General features: G+C 39.7%; 2 protein-coding genes and 1 long non-coding RNA gene across 4 annotated transcripts; 2 read left to right on the top strand and 1 right to left on the bottom strand.

Moving 5' to 3' along the window:
- Window positions 1-1,584: 1,584 nt before the first annotated feature.
- On the top strand, window positions 1,585-7,221 carry LOC129168817 (cytokine receptor common subunit gamma-like). Of its 2 annotated transcripts, none has more exons than XM_054754514.1 (8): window positions 1,585-1,731; window positions 2,790-2,868; window positions 2,947-3,113; window positions 4,407-4,540; window positions 4,630-4,789; window positions 4,911-5,013; window positions 6,549-6,609; window positions 6,721-7,221. In XM_054754514.1, exons 1-8 carry the CDS (start codon window positions 1,650-1,652, stop codon window positions 6,964-6,966), a joined length of 1,032 nt encoding a protein of 343 aa, XP_054610489.1. In that variant the 5' UTR covers window positions 1,585-1,649; the 3' UTR covers window positions 6,967-7,221. The 2 variants fall into 2 exon arrangements, with proteins under 2 accessions (XP_054610489.1, XP_054610488.1); XM_054754513.1 differs by having other exon boundaries at window positions 4,630-4,795; window positions 6,721-7,220.
- Window positions 1,604-10,941, bottom strand: LOC129168824 (uncharacterized). Its single transcript, XR_008566347.1, has 3 exons — window positions 9,410-10,941; window positions 5,679-6,594; window positions 1,604-4,801 (listed from the first exon to the last, which is right to left on the bottom strand). It is a non-coding gene; the product is annotated as an uncharacterized LOC129168824 (long non-coding RNA).
- Window positions 8,235-15,559, top strand: snx12 (sorting nexin 12). The gene is made up of 4 exons (XM_054754522.1): window positions 8,235-8,688; window positions 9,443-9,538; window positions 12,609-12,733; window positions 13,151-15,559. The coding sequence occupies exons 1-4, from the start codon at window positions 8,509-8,511 to the stop codon at window positions 13,251-13,253; spliced, it is 504 nt and encodes a 167-aa protein (XP_054610497.1). The 5' UTR covers window positions 8,235-8,508; the 3' UTR covers window positions 13,254-15,559.
- The last annotated feature ends 5,865 nt before the right edge of the window (window positions 15,560-21,424 follow it).

Below are 21,424 nucleotides of genomic sequence, written 5' to 3'. Positions count from 1 at the left end.
ATTTACAAATGTTACACAATACTGTACTGCTATTTTTTTGCATAAATTATAATAAACACACACATACATACTCTATATACTGTATTGACACCCATGCACAACCTGAAGCTTTATTGTTCCATTTAAGGAAAAAGCACCTCCACTGTGCCTTGTGGAAAACATTTCAGGTGGGATCATGCCAGTAACCTTGGAAGCCATCAGGACTGTCAAGGTTACAGTTTTTCTCATCAAAGACTAAAGCTTGCTTCCACCTTTCATGTCCCATGTTTGGTGCTCTCGTGCAAATTCCAAACAGGAAAGTTTGTGGTGTTGAAGGAGACGAGGCCTTTGAAGACGTTTTTTGTTCTTAAAACCCTTCTCTCGCAGATACCATCTGTTTACCATCCTTCTGATTGTTACTGGGCTGCACTCGGCACCAGTAACAACCTTCATTTGGGCCGAGGATCGTCCTGTGTCTTGACGGACAGCCAATCAGATCCTCTACCACTTTCTTACTGCGTCCAAACTCATTCTAATGCAGCTCAACATTCCGACCACGTTCAAAGAGAGAAAACTTTTTTGCCTTTGCCATCAAAAGATCATGACAGTGTAAATACCTGACAGAAAATTACACTAAATCCACAATTTTGTGAAAATTTTGACTTTTAAAGGCTGTGGTCTTAAACTTTTGATCAGCTGATGAACAGCCTATTTCACTTTAATGCTTGTTTGTAATAAATTGCTTGCTCAAAACATTTTTTGTCTCACTCCCATATGCTCCTTTTACATTTTGAAACTCTACTTAGAACCTCCTTAAGATCCAACAGTGCAAAACGTAAATCCCTGCAATTTTTCAACTGGTCTTAAAACATTGATCAGGAGTGTATTTGATATATTGATTTAAAAAACAGTATTTGGAAAACATGATATTTGACAAAGGACCAGACAATAAGAATGACACTTGCCTTTTTATCAGCTTTGTTTACCAGCAAAAAAAAGGAAGTACATAAAACTGGTTAGACAAATTCAATTGATTAGTTCCTCCTAAAATGACTCTACTCTATATATACCGTACCTCATGTATGAAACTATGAATTTAAATGCAGGTCGTTATCATCCAATCGTATAAAATAACATACAAATTCTGTGTTTTACATTGAATAGGTAATGTTGTACCTCGCATTTGAGATATTTGAGTTAATAGCTGTATGTTTTAAGTCGTTTCCTCTGACAGGAAACAAAAGCCAACAGAGCAGTCACATGTGTAGAAAGTGTTATCATTCATGTTCATCCGAACATTCTGTAATGACTTCCTCATAAAAGAAGGGTAAACTTCAGTTACCAAAACCCACTTAACTAAATATTTATCTGCATTCAAATAAAAGATGAATGATAAAATACTCAGTGCTAATCAAAACAAATATGGATTAGTATAAACGGGAGGAGTAATGCATTGCAGCCCACCAGTCCGAATATTGTAGGCCTTATGTGCTATAAATGTTCTATTGCAATAAAGAATCTGTTCAGTTATCTTTCACACACTGCTAATGTAGATGAGTGAATACCTTTGACAGTTTCCGCTGACGGGAAACAAAAGCCGCAACCCCCCAGATCAGACCTGTGACACATTTAGATGTAGACGTCAACCTGCATTGAAACTAAAAGCGTCCATGTTCTTCTGCTCCGCGATGCTGAACAAATTTCTTTTACTTCTCTGTCTGGCAGGACCTATTGTTGCCCAAGAACCTCCAGGTAAGAACTTTCGGAGGTTTCACTTAAGAGTGGCTTAAATTTGTTTGGATTTGTCTGAGAAGTTCTACAATTTCCTTAAAGGTCAATCTGCTTTATAACGTTTTGTACTTTATGGGGAATTATGAGAAGTTAACCATGGTATAATAAAACTAAAGTAAGTTAAACTACTATGCTTTGAAGACAGACACGTCATGGAGAGGGGAGGTGTGATGGTTTCAGCTCGTGGCGTTTTATAGGTACTACTCGAATGAACAAGTGCTGTGTAGTGCAGTTGTCCATCGCTACATTGCGGTTCAAATATTGCGCCCTCACTCTATCGCGTTTCTTCAAAAATTAATAAATTAATAAATTATCACCATTTCCTGGTTGACTAGGGTCTATTATTCTGTGTGTAAGTGGTAGGTTTTTGCCTGCTTATTTCCCTTCTTCCTCCTCACTCAGTTACAAACCCATTCTTCCATTTAAGATAAATAAATTGGAGGCCAACTCGTTAGCTTGGTATACAGTATTGCTATGTTTAAAGTGGCATCCTTCTCTTGTGTCACTGCAGAGATGCCAATGTCCTCTGCACAAGCATTGCGCAATATAATGTAAACTAAGCTAGCAGTACTGTCGGGAGTGTACGTCTGTGTATGGCAGATGCATGTCAGACTGGCATAAATATATCAATCAGGTGTCAGACAACATAGTGAGGATGGATGATAAGCTGATGGCAATCTTTTTTTACAATGCCATGCGATCGAGCCACATTACATTTGAGATACAACAACAACAAAGAACTTTCCCAATGCTCATGATGAGTTATTTTGTCTTATAAAGTTTTGAGAAGGTCATAAAGAGGTTTTCTATGCTGTATCAAAAAATTCCATTTATCAATGACAGCAAAATTCACGTTTCGCAGTCAGGCCGGGAACCAATTCACCGCAATAAACGAGGGATGGCTGTATATCAAAAGTGTATTTGTATTAGCATCTGCTTGTATTGTGCTCATATTGTGCTGAGCAGGCAGACCCATTCCGAAGTCACAATAAATTCCATTTCTGGTTCTGGTTGCCCAGATGTCGACTGCATTGTGTTGCATCTGGAGACTGTTCGCTGTTCCTGGAATGCGACGGTCAATTACACCTTCAGTAGCTGGTAGGTGAAAAGATCAAAATAGAAACCTGTACTGTAGAAATGACTACTTGTTTTCTGGGTTTTAAAAAAAAAATACAGGTTCTATGGTGAAAATGTCAGAGTGTGTGAGCACCACCTGACACAGAGAGAGAACAACATAAACAATGGCTGCATTCAGCCATACGAAAACAGGTTCTTGACATTTTACACACAACTGGGTCATGGCAACAGTACTTCTGTGAAGGAGCACAATCTTATAAACAAAGGTAAGGCTTGGCTATTGTATAATGTTGCAGCAAATTAATTACTAATTAAACTAATTCCAATGAAGGGGACAAAAAAGTATCTCACAAAAGGGAATACACCCCTCACATTCCAGCTGGCATTTGTATTACTGTACATCTTTTAAGGGGCAATATTATAGAAATAGTCAAAGAAATAGTGCACAGCTTGTATAGTAATAAAGATATACTTTATATTATTGTCTAAACAGCTGCCAACACAAGTGAGTAGCATGTTAATTGTGTCTTGTCTACAGTAAAGCATGGTGGTGGCAACAGCATGCTCCGGGGCTGCTGCACGAGTGCTGCTGGCACGGGGGGAGCTGTGGTTCATTGAGGGGAAACATGAATTCTAACATGTATGGTGACATTCTGAAGCAGAAACTGTGTTGACTAATTTTAAGTTAATAGTAAATCTACCGACTATAAATACATCTACTTGATGCTAACTAACTCAGTCACATCTACATGACTGTAGCTGTTGACCAGGAGAAGATGTCACCAGATTGGGGCTAACTTCCACAGGGCGTGTCGACCCTGAACAGGCAGTGGTCGGCCCTTCTTGGCCTCCGCCTCAACTCCTCCCTCCTATTCCAGGGCTAGAAAGACACTCTTTCACACACTTTCTGCTACCTAAATTGTCCATAGGTATGAATGTGAGTGTGAATGGTTGTTTGTCTATACGTGCCCTGCGATTGGCTGGCGACCAGTCCAGGGTGTACCCTGCCTCTCGCCTGAAGTCAGCTGGGATAGGCTCCAGCATACCTACGACCCTAGTGAGGATAAGCGGCATAGAAAATGGATGGATGGAGTCAATGAAGTTGGTAACAGGCGGGTATTTACTCGAGGCAACACCCGCCCCCCCCACGGTTCAGCACTCAGCCCATCAAGCTTTTGGAGCCAGACTGGAACAAAAAAAATATGGCACCAGTTCAGCACCACAGTGTCTTCTTCCCTCTGGGGGTATCGCTCATTGTTGCGTTTTGTAGCTTTGGTTAGAAGCTACAAGCTACTACTATACTTTATTTAATTTCATCCCTTATAAAAAAATACAATAAAATATAAATATAAAATAATGTAAAAAAGTAATATAAAAATATAACTTATAATAAAATGCCTGCTGAAATGGGAGGGGTGTAATCCCTTTTGTGAACTTTTTGTCAACGTTTTACAGTCTTTTACAGCCACCAGTTAAAAGATGTCCATTCACCAAATAAAAATGCACTTTAACTCAACATTTGACTCAATAATATTTCATTGTATGTGTTACCTATGCAGTTAAGTTAAATCCACCGACCAACCTGACAGTTCAGAATGGATCCGACTCAAATCTGTGGTTTTACTGGAATCAGACTTCTCCACACTGTGTGGAAAATGAGGTTCGCTACAGAATCAATTACAAGAAGTGGAACGTGAGTAACCTAACATATACAGTATGCTCCTCAGAGTCTTGCTTTGTTATCTACTGTATTATTGCTAGATTATCTTTCAATTTATGCAGACTTACTTGGTCATTCCTGGGAAGCAAAGTTACTGCATCAACTTACCCTCCAGCCGTTCCCAGTATGAGCTTCAAGTGAGGAGCAAAATGGAAAAAACTTGTGGGAAGTCTGACTTCTGGAGCGATTGGAGCGAGTCTGTGGTGTGGGGATCCAACAAAGGCACTGGCAAGGCTGAACAAAGACATTAAAAACATTAAGAGTATACAATTGCATTGCTGGGATCATGTCATTAGACAGTATTTATGCGTTAAAGATAACTTTTCCAACCCTTTTCCAACAGAAGCCGATCAAGCACAGAGCTCCATGTTTGTGTGGATAATTGTGTACGTTTTGCCTCCAGTCACACTTGCCCTAATGGTCATACTTTTGCTGAAATACGAGTGGTGAGTTGTCGTGCACATATTTGCTTAGTTGTATGACATGTTTTTGTCATATATTGTTGTTGTTGTTGTATAGTCATTTGACATGAATAACATCGCAATATTACGGGGGAAAAAACCCATGTCATTTTACTCGAAAAAAAGTCGGAACTGTAAACAAATGTCAGAAAATGTTGCAATGTTGTGACAATAAACTTGTAATATTATGCAAAAACAACATATCATTTCACAGGGGGAAAAACATAACTGTACAAAAGAAATTAGGAGTGTGAAGTTCTACTATTGCGACAAAAAAGAGTTGTAACTTTGAGAGAAAAAAATACGTTCTTTTACAGGAACAACATACAAGTGAATACAGTTGTATTGTTACAGGGGAAACCATCTGACTGTTGAAGCTATAATATCATGAGGAAAAAAAAAGACATAACTTGAAAACAACAACAACTACTTCATTTTGCAAAAAAAAAAAAAAAATTCATGGGGATAACATTGAATTGTTATGGGGGGAAAATTTTGCCATGTTATGACAAAGTTGTAATATTACAAGAAAGAAATATATAATTTTACAATATACAGAGATAATAACGTGTTAAAGGGATAGTTCTGATTTTTTTTACATTAAGTTGAATGACATCCCCATAAGCAAACATCCAGCAACAGCGACTTACCCCCCACTTGGTCTCCTAAGTCCAGTTCTCGTTGGATTTTGGTGATGAAGAACATGGTTCGGCATAGTTGCTGGGGACATTTACGCAAAGTTTGTCTTCTCAAAACAATATACATTTGCATCACAAAAATTCCTTCTAAAAAAAATCTGACCTCACAATATGCTCTGCGTTATATTTGTCTTTATTTGTCGCCTGTGCATTCATGTGTATGTGATGAACACAATCGAGGTAATGCCACTCTGCTGCCCGGAGGAGTGGATACCCGCATGGTAATTCCACTACCCATAGCCCAGTGCTTCTCAAATAGTGGGGCGGGGGCCCCCCCTGGGGGAGGGAGCGCTGTGAACTGTCAGGAGGGGCGTGAGAGGCAGGGAGGAATGAATTTGTCGTACTCAGCGTGCAATTTGAATCTTGAATACGCTTGTATGCTTCACTGCTCTCCATTTTATTGCATTTTGCTGGTTTCAGTTTCGAGTTCAGTCTGTACAGTACAGATAAATAAATAGATACTATGAGTTTCTCAATAGCATTTCAAATCGGGGAGGAGGGGGGCACGAAAACATTTCTTTCCCCCGGTGGGGGCATGACAGAAAATAATTGAGAACCACTGCCATAGCAGATTCTGTGTTTAGCACGGTTCTGGTTGAGACTTTATCAACAGCGCCTCTACTGGTTGCAGCCAGGTAGTGCACTCTATTTTGTGTCAGTGGTTTCAAGACGCGATTAAACAACAATTGCACACAATCCTTCATCACAAGACAAGCTTAAGGGGTCTTCCAAAGTTCTGTAGAACAGAAGGAAATGTGTTGTATAAAGTGAATGTCAATGAAGTGTTGTTGATGTGATAAATTGATAAATGGTCCCTCGTAGGTTTAGAATCCGCTTCATTCATGTGGTACCCAAGCCATTCCTGATCCTGCAAGACATTGAGGTAAGTAGTATCCAGAAATTCTAACCATTATCATACGGAATACTGTAAAAAAGTACACAAGGTCATGCCAAATGGCTCATATACTGTACATGCATATTCATTTTTTTAAAGACTTGGCTTCAAATCTCCAAAGGCTTTAAAGAAGGTTTAAAGACCAACTACCATGAACACGCCTGCCCTGTTCGCGAATACTGCCAAGACTCCGAGTTTGACAGCCAGAGCTCCGATGGTTCCACCTCCTCCTTCAACACTGAACAAACTGACTACTCCCTCTCCCTCCCTGGTGACACCTCCCACTCCTGTTCCAGCACCACTGTCCCCACCGCCTCCACTGAGGAGTTTCTGATTTCTGATTAGAAGGAATATTAAAGTCTTGAGTTGAGTTTCCCGTACGTTCTTGAGGGTTACAGTACTAGGTTAGGGTTCCATGGCGGTCTATCCTGGAAGTGCGTCAGCAGTTTCTAAGCAAAAAATGTAACGGTCAGACCAGGAAATTAAGGAAGTAAAACCACTGCTTCCCTGTGCTTGCTTCTCACTTCATTTACTTCTCCTGCATATATCACTTTACTTTTTTTAATAAACTCACAACTCAAGTCACAAAATGCTCCAAATTTTTATCAGGAAGCCATGACTTTTTAGCCGTTTTGACTAGGCAGGATTATTAAACTGTAGATCTGGTCGGTTCCTGAATCACCTGAGTTAAATATCCAAAACTATGTATGGAATCAGAAATCACGAGTTCGAGGTCTCCTACGAGTCACGTTAGCAGACTCACAGAACGGACGGAACGGAAAGTGGACTGACATATTCATTTGAATTGCCTCACCAGAAACACTGCAGACTCAGATAATTTAACGGATTCACTGACTCCAGCCAGCCAACTCACCGAAAACACAGCAAACTCATATGATTTTGCCAAACTGATTCACTGACTCGAATCAGAGGACGCACTGGACTCACCGGAAACACCGCAAACTCACATCGAGCGTTTTTGGCAGCAGGCTCTTAAAAACAGCAGGGTGGTCCTGTCATATATAGGAACTTTGAATTCTGCTTTTTTCAGTAACACATTGAAACAGTCACATTTAGGATCTTTGACTAGCGTTTCTGGTTGTACAGTCGTGGCCAACTGTTTTGAGAATTACACAAGTATTGTTTTTTGCAAAGTTTGCCTTTCAAAGCTTGCAATCTGTTATTCTCAATGATTACATGAATGACAGAGTCATCTCCAGCCTTTGTCCTTGTCAACACGCTCACCTATGTTAACCAGAGAATCACTAACATGATGTTAGTTGGTCCTTTTGTGGCAGGGCTAAAATGTAGTAAAAATGCTTTTTGGAATTAAGTTCATTTTCCTGACAAAGAGGGACTTTGCAATTAATTGCCATTCACCGTATCACACTTCATAATCTCCCGGGTATATGCAAATTACTATAATAAAAACTGAGGCTGCAGACTTTGTGAAAATTAATATTTGTGTCTATGTGTTCTCAAAACTTTTGGCCATGACTGTAAGTCCTTAAACGCGGCACAGTGTCGATGTTCTTCAACTAGTGTAAACATACCTTGTGTTTTACGTTTTTATTTGTGTCATCTGGTGAAGCAGAAATGTGTCGGTATGACAGAGCTTTGCATTGATATTGTAAACAGAATAAGAATAATTATGTCCTTAGTTTAGTGTTAAGGTGTGCCACACGGTGCGGAGAAAGTATTTTCCTGCTTCGGGAAGGGTGGGGCGCAGGGCGGCTGGCCCCCGCTAGAGGAGAAACTCCAGTCGGCTAGTTCCTGAGCTGAACCCGTCAGCTACCGCAATTAATTAATGTCTTCGTGTGACATTTGCACTTTGTCGGCGCACACACTTCACTTTTACGCTTATTCGACACTGGTAGTCTGAAAAAAATGCAGGCCGACAAAATGTCAGAGCCTGCGGTGGCCGACACTCGCCGGCTGAATTCCAAGCCCCAGGACTTGACGGACGCTTACGGTCCACCCAGCAATTTTCTGGAGATAGACGTTTTTGATCCACAAGTCGTTGGAGTCGGGCGGCAACGATACACGATGTATAAAGTTCGAATGCGGGTAAGTGTTCAATAAGAAAGCGTACACACCTTGTTTAGCGTGGCATGCTAATAGGGTTACAGTGTGGTTGCTAGCGGTGAAGCTACTTTAGCCGCTGTGCTAAAGGAGCTGTGAGAATGACGTGACCCGCCACAGGTGCGTCAAATTGGGTTGGTAGTGAACTCGAGTGCCGGGGATTGCTAGCGGCCTAGTTTAGCCGGATGTGCGTTGTTGTTGTGTTAAAGTTTTACACAACACCGGGAAACGACTCAAATTATAACCTTGACACTAGCGTCGCGTATATGATTAAGCAACTATTATATATAGATAATTAAACTAATTACGACAGTAGCAAACACTGCTGTGCTAGGCTAACAGTAGGTAATACAATTATAGTGCGAAACAATAAAACGTCAGCTATATTTTGTCCTGCTCCACAAATTGTGTTAAGACTCATATATGTTTGCGAGAAACGTCTATTTATAATATTAAAAATGTACTGCATTACTTTTGCAAAACACTTGCGTGATGTCAACTGTCGTGGCAATGACGCCAAAAATTTCAGGTAGCTAGCGAGCAGAAATAATAAAAGTATCAGCTGTTTTGTATTTTTGTGCTCCCCTCCAAGTTACACTTAACCATCAGCAACTTAACAGTGTTAAATGCACTGGACGCTTTTTTTTTTTTTTTTGCAACATTGAAGAATGAATATTTACTCGGTCACATGTCATCGTTTGCTAACCTGCTGTGTCGGCTGTTCCTTATCTCTATTCAGACGAACCTTCCTATTTTCAAGCAGAAGGAGTCCTGTGTGACCAGACGATACAGTGACTTTGAGTGGTTAAAGAAAGAACTGGAAAGAGACAGCAAGGTGAGTGAGTAGGGTGAAGTTCATGGCTGGTGAGGCACTGACTCCTTTGGAGTTTTTTTGTTTTGTTTTGTTAATACAGGTCCTCATTAAGTGGATAACCATAAAAAAAGAGAATAATAATTCAATTTTGTTACAAAAATATATTAAAAATGTTTTCTGATACTTAGACCTATATGTTTAAACCGAAAAACTTGTGGTCTTACACCTTTTTTTGTATATGAAGTACATGCAGCCTTTCCTTCTCCAAGAAAGGTTCTGATACTGTGTTGTAAAAGTCTGATCACCTCCCGGGGAGTTTGAGTATATAATCCTCCATCTTGCAGGGCTCCAGACTAACTTTTTTTTTAACTAGGAGTACAGTGGCCCCTAACTTAATTTCAGGAGCGCAAGCAGAACATTTAGGGGCACACGCCGAAATCGACATGCAAAGTAAATATTCACATCTCCCCTCATTTTCACCGTCTTCTCTGACCACCTTCTTTCTGTCCGTGGCTTCTGGGAGGCCTCATTGGTGGCATCATTTACATTTTACAACTCCAACACATAATGCCCGTTTTCCACTCAAATTGGCCCGCCCTCTTCTTCTTCTTCCTCCTCTTCTTCGTCTTTGGGAGTTAATGTGGGTTAGCAAACTAGCTCATTTGCGCATTACTGACAACTACTGCGCTGAAGTGTGGAGCAGAAGTTTGTCAGCAACAGAAAATATTCAATAATAGTCAAAGAAAATCAGCAAATTTACTAGTAGGATTGCCAACTTCTCTAAACATAAATAAGGGGCACCTTGTCGATAGGGCCGACCAACCCTACTCGTTTTTTTTTTTGGGCTTGAATTGTGTGAAACAAATTTTGTATTTGACACAAACCTGAATTAAATTTGATGCCAATACATAGGAAATTAATTCTTCATGAATTTACTTTTTTGTTAAAAATAACACAATTAACAGAATAAAATTAAAATATTTTCCTTATAGAAATTCAGTGTCCATGTTTATGCTAGGGCCGGTGTATCCAACTTCCAGCACTATTAAAGTTATTTTTGACAAAAAGAAAGGAGAGGTGAGCTATTTGTGTTTTATGTGACTGCCAACATTTACATCGCTTGTCTGCTTTATGCTATTTTGTGGTCATTTGTCATTAAATACAGGCATCATGTCTGAGTTGAACACTTATAAAAATTAGGGCTGTCAAAAATAAGGGCGTTAATAGTGGTAACTAATTTATTTTATTAATTCCGTTAAAATTTTTAGCGCGATTAACACATGCATCATGTCAAGCCACACATCTGTTTTGACGGCAGACAGAAGCATAGTCTAGTGGCCCCACACAGTCGCACTGAATCTGACCCTCTTTTATAACCTTATTCTGACTTGAACACATCAACAGCAGTGCAATTCCAACACCATATATGTATCTCCAACTCACCGACACGTCTCTAGCCCTCCTTGGAACAACACTTCCTCATTGTCACTAGACGACCGTGAGATGTATTCACGGACACTCCAAAAAAATCACAATTCTGTCAGCTATGTGTGATCTAAACAAACAGAAAGACAAAGAAAAAGTGGATATCACTTATCACTTGGTAACATAACTCTTACTGTGTGCAATTTGATGCATTTAAGTATGTTAAGAAATCCCAGAAAATGCATCTACACGCAAAACGTGAATTCAACTTAAATTACTCTGTCTTTGAATGCAACTCTTCATGGCTCTTAATAACATGGTTATGTGACTCTGTTAATACACACACACACACACACACACACACACACACACACATATATATATATATATATATATATATATATATATATATATATATATATATATATATATATATATATATATATATATATATATATATATAGAAGCAAATATTGTTTGAGTTACTTAACATCAGCTGGCAAGCTACTGCTTGCTATCTTACAAGCTACATGTTGAGAACCCCTGTGATAGCGTCACTATCTTAAAGTTGGACACACTACATGTTTATGTTAAACTACTTAGACACACATCTAACGTTTTGAAGACAAGACATAGTTATTATAGTGGTAGAAACTCTAGCAGCTAGCTGCCACCAGAAAAAGGGGGAGAGCCAGGAAAAATGTGTAAACGAAGATGACAGAAACGTCAAACTACAATGAAGTTGAAACGTGAGCGATCGCACACCCTGGCTTCGATAGGCTTAGACTGTGACAAGCTGTCATCAATTGACGACACATTTTTAAATACAATTTTCATTCTGATGCTAATAAAAACAAAGTGCGTCTTTTGTCAACGCAATATGGGACGCATACTTTCATCTGGTCGCACATGTGCAAGTAGATGAAAAGTTTACCTGCAAAGTCTCATATTTTAGTCGCAAAATGCGACCATTTAGTCGCAGTCTGGAGCCCTGATCTCGGCAGTCAAATTCATTCAGCAGAGCATCAAAATACATTGAATGCATTTGAGTTTCTGGTAGCTAGTGCTAGCAGAGAGCAGCGGTACTGCAAGTGCCTCACATATGACGTTTCTATGTATTTTATCGTCTGATTAGCAAGAATGATGTGACACTTGCATTAAAGACATTACACAGGCTGCAGGAAGTCACGGTGTATAATAAATGTTTCTGCAACATTATATTGGCGACATGCTGACAAATAGAAACTGGCAGGCGCCATGAAGCAACTAAGTGTGCATAGTTTGCGGGGTTTGCGCACCAAGCTGAGAAGCTAGAGCTCACAGTGGCCTCATCTTAGGTTTCTTCCCCGTGGTTGATCAGTAAATCTGCAAATTCAGCTATTTTTACATAAGAAAATGTTAAATGACTAAAATCATACAGAAAATACATTTAAAGTACAGTTCAACCAACAAATATTAATATTTATTTAATATTATCATTCGTTTTTGTAACTTTCATCACAACGACCTCACTTGCCTCCCCTGACCGAACGTCACTGTAGTTTGGGTTTTTTAAAATTTTGCCTCATCCTGTATTTGGAATGACCTGAGAAGTGATGATAGTGTTATATTCTCACAGTTGGACATAGATCTAAAAATGAATGTTTTTTTGTTTTTTTTTTTTCAGATCGTAGTACCACCTCTCCCAGGTAAAGCCCTGAAGAGACAGTTGCCGTTCCGTAGCGATGAGGGGCTTTTTGAGGAGTCTTTCATTGAGGAGCGGCGGTCAGGCTTGGAGCAATTCATCAACAGGTAAATGAACTACACTCAATGCAGACCATGCAAAAACATCAGAGAAAGATAATGCCACAAAGGTTGCACATAACCTGGGAAGTCAAACTGCCATCATGCAAGACGTTACTGAAGACCAGGGGTGCCCACACTTTTTCAGCCTGCTATTTTAGCTTAATCCGTCTCCTCGAGTGTTCCAGCAAAAGCCCTCAACAAAAAGAGCAGGCATAATATAAATAAATATATAATATAACAAACAACAGAAATTCATCCAGAACTGGACCACAAGAGTTGAGAAATCAGAGTGAAGCAGAAGTTCCAGGTACAAACATAAAGGAAAAAAATGTGGAATGCCAATAATACAGTTGTACTCCTATTTAATCTCATTTGATAGCCTTGTTGTTAAATTCTTCTAATTTTGTGCATCTGTTTCTGTAGAATTGCCGGTCACCCTCTGGCCCAAAATGAACGCTGTCTCCACATGTTTCTGCAAGAAGCCGAGATTGACCGTAACTACATTCCCGGAAAAGTACGACATTAGGCACTAGGGGGGTAGATGGGTGGGAGGTGGATGTTTTAATTGTAACATCTTCTGGGACGGACGTCACTCCGATTGTTGGAGTATGTCTGTGTATTTCTGTGGCTTGTCTCTCCTCCTTTTGTTTTATAAACTATACAAACCCAAAGGTAGTTTGATTGTACAGTGAAGTTCTTGGTTTTTTAATGCTAAACGCTACATTTTCCGTCATGAGTGTCATATATTCATGATTGTAATATACTGTGAATAAACTAGAATAATGTCTAAATAAGTGTGTTGGCGCTAATGTGTGTGTATCATGCATATGGACTGTCACTAAGATTTCTGATCCTCTTTTGTTCTCTTTGTGTGTTTGTTTTAGGTATGAGTGACGTAAGTGTACCTTGTTTTAATCCTTTCCTGGAAGTTGTTTAGTTGCATGGCATTTTTGTGATATTTCCACAATTCATTTTTAGTTTTGTTATCAATTGATAACTATTTTTAACCCTGACAAAAACATTGCAAAGATGAGAGCATTCTGCAAGTATTACAGTCTAACCTCAATCAAGCTGTGTGAACTATTAAACGGTTAAAATAAACACATTTCCCTCCTAACCAACGCTGATACATGAGTCACAGTCAACTGCACGAATAACCGCCAGCTGCATGGCAAACTTGCACGCTTTTAGTTATATTTTTTGCTGCAATTAACTATGTTAGTCGTTGGCTAATGATTTCCTGTGCTTCGTTTTGTTCAGTCTGTTGAGGTGCTTTGTGTATTTTCTGTTGCTATAACGTCTCTAAAGTTTCACTTTGAAATGAGCAAAATCTTCAGCTGAGGCAAATAGAAGTCATCCGATTGCATCAATAAAATAGCTTTCTACAATGCATGTCATATATGACGTGTTTATACAATTAGTGTTACACTAGCTTCCAAAAGTGAGAACACAAGATTGATAAGTATTTTAGTACATCTTATCAAGTGGCAATTCTATTGAAATGAAACCCGGATATAACTTAGCCAGTGTACAGCTTGTGTAGCAGTATAGATCACTACTGAAAATGACTCAACACACAGCCATTGTCTAAATAACTGGCAACACAAGTGAATACGCCTCACAGAGAACATGTCCAAGGTGTGAATATTTCAGGTCTTGGCCACTCCATCACCTTCAGCTTCCTTAGCAAGGGACTTGTCATCTTGAAGGTGTGTTTGGGCTCCTTGTGTTGGAAAACTGTCATGTGGCCAAGTTTCCCAAGGGAGAGTATCATGCTCTGCTTCATAATGTCACATGGCATATTGGAATTCATGTTTCCCCTCTGTGAACTGCAGCACTCATGCAGCCCAAGACCACAACACCACGACCACCATGCTTGACTGTAGGCAAGACACAATTATCCTGCTACTCACTTGTGTTGCCAGCTATTTAGACAATAATGGCTGCTGTTTTTTTCGGTTGATTGTAAAACTGTACTACAGTACTTTCAAAGCTGTAGACTGACTACTATAAAGTATATGTTTCATTTCTATAGTATTGTCCCTTAAGATATACTGTAATAAAAATGGTAGTGTGTCATACTGTATGTCTATTTATGGTAAACTGTCGGCTGCAGTTCTTTTATTCATGACCTCCATTAGCTGCTTGGAAGTCAAAAATTTGTGTCAACACAAGAGTCACATAGTTTTTTATTTATATACTGAAGCCCCCCCTCCAATACTTCCCAATCAGCGTGCAAATGCTCAACCCTTATAAATTATTTTGCAACATGCAAACTGCTGTGAAGGACTGAAGTCACTAGCAAGACACTGTCTACTAACACAAAAGCAATCTGCACATCATGTGCTACACCTGCAAGAACTATTACAAAATCCTCCCACACAAAGATGATAATGCTGGGTAAATTCAGGAATGTGTTTAATATTGTGGTTGTTACAGGGAAGTTAAAATACAACTGAACCTCTAAAGTTGAACACACGCTGTGATGCTGATGGCCTTTTTAACTCTCAAAACAATTATATTCCATAGGAAATGTAAAGGGAATTAATTCGTTCCAGGGTCAAACTGTCGCCATCATACGACGTTTTCATACATTTGACTGATAACTGATATACTGTAAAGTAAAACTTCTCCCCATTTCAAGACGGGTAACGGAGAAGGAGCAAGAAGGTGTTTGCAGACCAATACTGTCACCTAGTGGCGTCTTATAGCTATTGAACTCCAATTAGACATTGGAGGTTCCACGGCTGCGAGTTGAGCGTGGCAAAATATTACAAACAGTATGATGACGTACAACCACAATAATAAACATATTGTGAACTGAATACCTCACTGATATGTCTTTTTCTCTCTCTCCATACAGATGGCTGCACCTTCTCTGTGTACATTTATTTCTACACGTTTTCTTTTAAAGCTGGTGGTAAAGTGTCAACTGTGTTGGGGAAAAAACAACTATTGCTCCCATGTATAAGTTGTTGTGTCTTTCTCGTCTTTCCTCTTATGTACATTATTCAGTTGTTACGTCGTCTAAGCGTTTCTTTTGCTGCCGAGATGCAATTTTGATGACAACCTCCCCAAAGTGAAGCAGCATGTAGCATGGAGAAGAGGGCGGTCACATCGGCGTCATTCCATTCTGTTCATGCTTTTTAGACAGGATCTCATGAACTTACCGTCTTAGCTAAGTCGTCGCGCTAATGCAAATGATAAGTTCAACAAATCGATAGCACTGTGACAAGAACAGATTCATTACATGAAACACATAAGCATCTGGTTCACTGATGGCCAATAAGGCTTTTTGTTCTTATTTTTCGTTCTTGAAAACAATAATTGCCAAGTGTATTAACACTGTACATGTTGTCATTCCAGTTACACTATCATGAGGAATTGCCTTGTTAATTCCGTCCGACTATTAAATTTCCTGCTGCCTGCTGTGTCATGTCTTGCAAGTTCTTGAGGGGGGAAAAGTACGTAAACTCACCAGAGTTCCACTGCGAGCTGTGAATGTGACATGGGAGATGCACGATGAGAGGCCGCAGACTAGCAGGGGTGACCTATATTAAACAATGAAATGGAACACATGCTTGGAAAATGGAATTGTACTCTACTTTTTGGGTTAAATTGTTGACATTGTAGTTGCAGTTCATTGCCAAAAGTCAACATCTTATTAACAGTATTGTACTTTTATGTGAGAAACAAAACGTTGTGAAGTGGCATTTGGGGTTTATTTTTTTCCCGTCAATGTAGGTCACTTCCTGGTTCACGTAAGGCAACAGAACTGTAATTTTGTTTTATTTTTTATCCTGGGACAGGTAATAAAATGCAAGAGCGGTTCCAATACAACTGAACCTCGAGAACACAAACTGGTTTGTATGGTATGGTTGATTTGTGTCAGACGTGCCTAACAAGTTAAATTAAGGCAGCGATTCTCAACTGGTGCGTTGCGGTCGGTTTTGCCCCCCAAAAACCCGATGTCCCTTAATGCACCTTTGCTTGCAATGGCGCTTGCCATGTTTATGGACGACTTGGCCAAGGTTGAGCAGAAGGGGAAGGACATCGGATGTGAACTTAACGTGCCGTCCGCCCAACACACTGCCAGATCGTCTTCATTTCTGCTATAAAGACACTAAGTTTCACTGCTCCAACGCACGTGGCGCTTATGGGGAATTACGCCCGCAATGTAGACTAGCAGGCACAGTTTTATGCCCGGTTAGAACTATTGACCAGGGCACACGAGTGTCCTACAGAAGAAATGCACCTCCTATTATTATTATTGAACTTACCTGCTGAGTTAATCAGAAAAACGTTACACTTGTATTGAGAATTGTACTTCTTGTTTAACTGAGGAGGTGAATCAGAGCAACTGGACTATCTTGATTTTCTTGAAGATGTTTCACTGTTCATCCAGGTCCCAGTCCATGTGCTGTTATTCAACTCCTCAGATAAATCAAGTACTGAAAACCGTTACACACGCTTTTTGATCAACTAATTTCTGAATTTGTGGATAAAAATGTATTGTTCCTGAGCAGAAAGAGGGCGGGATACAATGCTTGCAACACGCTCTAGGCTGCTGCAAAATTGACTCAAACGGGCCCTTTAAATATCAGATCTTTAAGAATTTTTTGTAGAAAAATTTCCACACTTTGGGTCACCAGTGGTGATGGTGAGTCACCGCAGCCAAACCAGTTGACAACCACTGCATTATGGAACATCATGTCACATTGGCACAATTCAACACGTCTGACAAGAAGTATAAGTAGAGCTTATTTAATCCTACCTACTTCACCACGTCAATTTCTGATAATTAATTCATACCATAACTTTGACATGCTGACACGATATTTCACTTACTTGCCATTTTCTCATTTACATTTTGTTCTCTTGTTGTGTGAGAAAAAAGGAAGCTGTAAAAATAATGACACTATAAACCTAGTGCAGTGTTAAGGAAAGGGAAGAAATAAAAACAGGATAGAATTGGAATGAAATATCAATAAATTGGAATAAATAAGTTAGAATTAGTGGAGACATGAAATAAAACAAGTAAATTAAAAACTGAAGTTAAAGATGAATACTTAAGTTAACATTTTTACTGAATTGCAATATTTATAGGTAGTTTCTGTATATAAATTGTGAAATAGCTTGTTGGTGATAGCTCATTGATGTAGACGTTTGTACCTTTCACCTTGCTAACTTCTAAATTTTCAAAATGTGGTCTCATCAGAAATAATTTACATTAAAGGGAACGTTAAAGTTGACTAGAATTAGACAATAGGAGTACTGTGTACTGTGTTCGGCTGATCTCTTCTCGGGGAAAAAAAAACCTTGAACGTTTCAGGAATGAATCCGTTCCTGGGTCAAACTCTCGCACACACATTTAACTGCTTTGCTTCACGGTTCTTGTGACCGCATTGCTATCGGAGAAGTAGTCAATGATCACACAATTGAAAAGGTTTTCAAATTGTATTAAAAAACTGAGAGCAATATATTTGGTTACTGCGATGGACTCTACCTGTACAACGACAGGAAAGATGGCTGGCGAGCGGCCAGTCTGTATTGCAGTTGCCAGTCCCCTCTAGAAAGTATAAGTCGAGTTTGTGTAGAAGTGGGAGTTAAACTTTTTTGAGAAGAATGAATCTATTGCATGTCTGCCTCTTCAAGTATTTTTCCCGTCAGTCACATGTAACTGTTGCGCAACTCTGACTGTGCTATGTGAGTGTGAAGGCCTTCGATGTGAGAAACTATTAGACTGAACATGCGCTGAATCTAAATGCGTAATAACAATATCCAACAAAGCACTAAGAGATGTTAACCAGTGAATAGTAAAACGGGTTAGACAACCGCACTACCATTTTTCACTCTGGGGTTAGGGGTTTTATCACGACAAACCACAAAAGTGTATACAGTACGTGTTTGTTAGCTAACGGGCTACTTCCGGGTTCATGTAAGATGGTATAAGACAACAGGATTGCATCGTTTTTGATTCTCATTTCGAAACAGTGATTCAAAACCGTTAAAAAATAATTCAGTGCCATATTTGTTTGACGGTAGTAGTCCACTTCCTGGTTCATGTAAGATGATTTAAGATGACAGGGCCGTAACGTTTTTGATTGCTGATGACCCAAACAGTTCCAGTGAGTGTCAAACAATAAAAATAGAACATACATTTACCTGGCAAAAGTGGAAAAAAATAAAGAAATGGCATGTTTGTCATTGTTTTTCCATAATTTCTTAGCTAATACTAGCAGGCTACTTCCTGGTTCATGGAGGAGTACGCAAGAGGACAGGATCGGGCCATTTTTTATCCTGAGCTATGAGGAACGGTTCCAATCTAACTCAAACAGCAAAAAAAAGAATATAAATTTAGAGGAGTGATGTATTTGTGATGGGTTTTCAATACTTTTGTTAGCTCACAGGCTACTCTCTGGTTCATGGAAGAGAACATATGATGACAGGACTGTACCATTTTTTATTATGGTCTGGGACGAACAGTTCTGTTGCGACACAAAAAGCAAAACGAGACAATTTAATAAAAGTAAAAAAGTCATGGCGTGCCATGTCAGTGTTGTTTGTCTATATATCGGTTACTACTTCCTGGTTCATAAGATGTTTGAAATACGTAGATGGACATTTGCATTCTGAAAGTGCATTTTTATCTAGATTTGGAAATCAGTCTCAGTTTATATAATAAGATGGGGGGGGGGGGGGGGGCCTACTTCACTAGGAACAGTGGGCCTTTTTGTTTCACTACAGCTCCTTCCTGTTGTTGCTCTCTCACAGTAGGGGATTAAGCAGGAAAAAAAGGGCATTCTGGCCACAGGTGGATTAACCAGAATAGGGATCTTGTGATGTCGAACGGCAGGTGATCCAAAGCAGACGTGACTATAATTGGACACAATTGTGTTTGGAATATACTGCAGGTTGTCAGTGACTCGAAGATCTAGGCCTGTCACGATAACAGATTTTGCTGGTCGATAATTGTCCAGTTGCCATTCGTACTGTTTGTCAAACATTTTTTTAACATTTGCCGAAATGTTGCATTTCCTTTGCAATGTAACGAGCAACACTGTGTACACTCGTCACTACTTTCGAACAAATGCGACACCACGGTTTGTCGGTGTTCACGCGCTCACCTTGTTCATTCTGTTTAAAACCAAAATATTCCCACACTGGGGGTGTGGCATTTGCCTTAGAAACTATCGCTTTTGTGCCGTCATTCAAGTTAGCGTATGCTGGCTCACGAGGCTAATTGGCTGCTAGCCGAGGTAGCCGTGCCTCCACATACAGGGACAAAGACAGGGGGAGACGACAGGAGGGCTCACTCTACGAGGATCCGATGTTCATAATGCAAAGTTTGCATTGTCTTTGATGCAATTGTTCTGCCAAATGACCAAAATGTATTTAATAAATTATCTTATATTTTTAATATCATTATATTGTTATAGCTTTAAATCCAGTAATGTGTGCTACGGAGGGCCGACCTTCGTCTTCAACTGGAAGGGAGACCGGTCAAACAAACCAGCTTTGATGTGCTCTGGTCTTGTCCAGAGAAATGAAAGTGGACAAACATGATGGGCATAGCGGTCCAAGGCAGAGATTAGGTTGTGTTTTGTTAGCGGTTCGAGCGCTGGAGCCCTCCCAGGCTCTGCAATGACGTCCGTCTTTGTAGAGACACCTATTGGGGGTTAGCTTGATAAAGTGGAAATAAATCGAAAGAGCAGCAGCCTAAGCAGCGAGGCTGGGCAAGAACAAAAGGTGATACAACTGCCGCCCCCTTTCCAAAAAAGATAGGGTTTTCTATTAGGGAATCCATTTTGGTGTCAAGTTAGCGCGGTTAGAGTCCTGAAGGTCAATCAAGTTGCTGTGAGCAAAACAAGAGCAAAGAACGATTCCTTATTCCAGAGTCTGGGTGTGTACATGTTTGACTCATCATGCATTGCCACACACACCGTTGTCACAAAAGATGAGCAGAGCAATTCATTTCACTTTTGTTTTTTTGCTTGTTGCATATTTTTCCTATATCTTCAATGAAAACATGCCACAAGCTGAATTGCATCTTTCATTGATACCGTAAATGCTCTAATCGTAGATGGAACGTAATTGGAAGCAGGCGATAGTTGGAATCGGGGCTGCTATTTCCAAAAAAACACACCTATCTCTGACCACATGGTCATTTATTAACAAGTATATCACAACAAAGTCACAACAAAATAAGGAGTAACCTGCTCAGCCCTCATTAATGGTGCTGATGAGTTCATTGTAAACGGCAGTGCAGCAAGTCTAACACCAACAAGCTGAGTGGCAACATTTTAAAGTGCATGCAGAGGTTGATAAAGCTGCTGGATGCTGACCACTCATGCATTTTCAAGTGCTGCCATCTTGTGGAGTTAATTTAAAAAATACATCAGGAGGTTGCCTACAGCCACAGCTGTTAATGCAATCTATCTGTCTGTCGGCCTATCCATTTTATAACAGTAGAGCGTTGTCAGTGACAAGGGTCTGTGTGAATGCTAGCTATGTTTGTTTACTATTGTCTTTGATGCAGTTGTTCTACTGCTAGGTGACCAAAATGCATGACAGCAAATAAAGCTTGTATTAAAGTACCATGGAAATAACCAGAAGAGCTAGAACGCCTACGTGAAAACTTTGTGCATGTATTGAGGAATCTGTTTGATGATAGCAATTACATGACACATGGTTAAA

The sequence above is a fragment of the Dunckerocampus dactyliophorus genome, chromosome 16 (genome assembly GCF_027744805.1).
Source record: "Dunckerocampus dactyliophorus isolate RoL2022-P2 chromosome 16, RoL_Ddac_1.1, whole genome shotgun sequence".
NCBI classification, from domain to species: Eukaryota; Metazoa; Chordata; class Actinopteri; order Syngnathiformes; family Syngnathidae; genus Dunckerocampus; species Dunckerocampus dactyliophorus.
The sequence above is the reverse complement of the archived record's forward strand: the minus strand, read 5'-3'. Positions and strand labels throughout refer to the sequence as shown.

Bases quoted from the DNA above. Each gene is read 5' to 3' on its own strand.
- snx12 (XM_054754522.1), top strand. From the start codon at position 8,509: ATGCAGGCCGACAAAATGTCAGAGCCTGCGGTGGCCGACACTCGCCGG. The intron at 8,689-9,442 runs GTAAGTGTTCAA...ATCTCTATTCAG, and splicing joins TGTATAAAGTTCGAATGCGG to ACGAACCTTCCTATTTTCAA. The intron at 9,539-12,608 runs GTGAGTGAGTAG...TTTTTTTTTCAG, and splicing joins AACTGGAAAGAGACAGCAAG to ATCGTAGTACCACCTCTCCC.
- LOC129168817 (XM_054754513.1), top strand. From the start codon at position 1,650: ATGTTCTTCTGCTCCGCGATGCTGAACAAATTTCTTTTACTTCTCTGT. The intron at 2,869-2,946 runs GTAGGTGAAAAG...AAAAAAATACAG, and splicing joins AATTACACCTTCAGTAGCTG to GTTCTATGGTGAAAATGTCA. The intron at 4,796-4,910 runs GCAAGGCTGAAC...CTTTTCCAACAG, and splicing joins GGGATCCAACAAAGGCACTG to AAGCCGATCAAGCACAGAGC.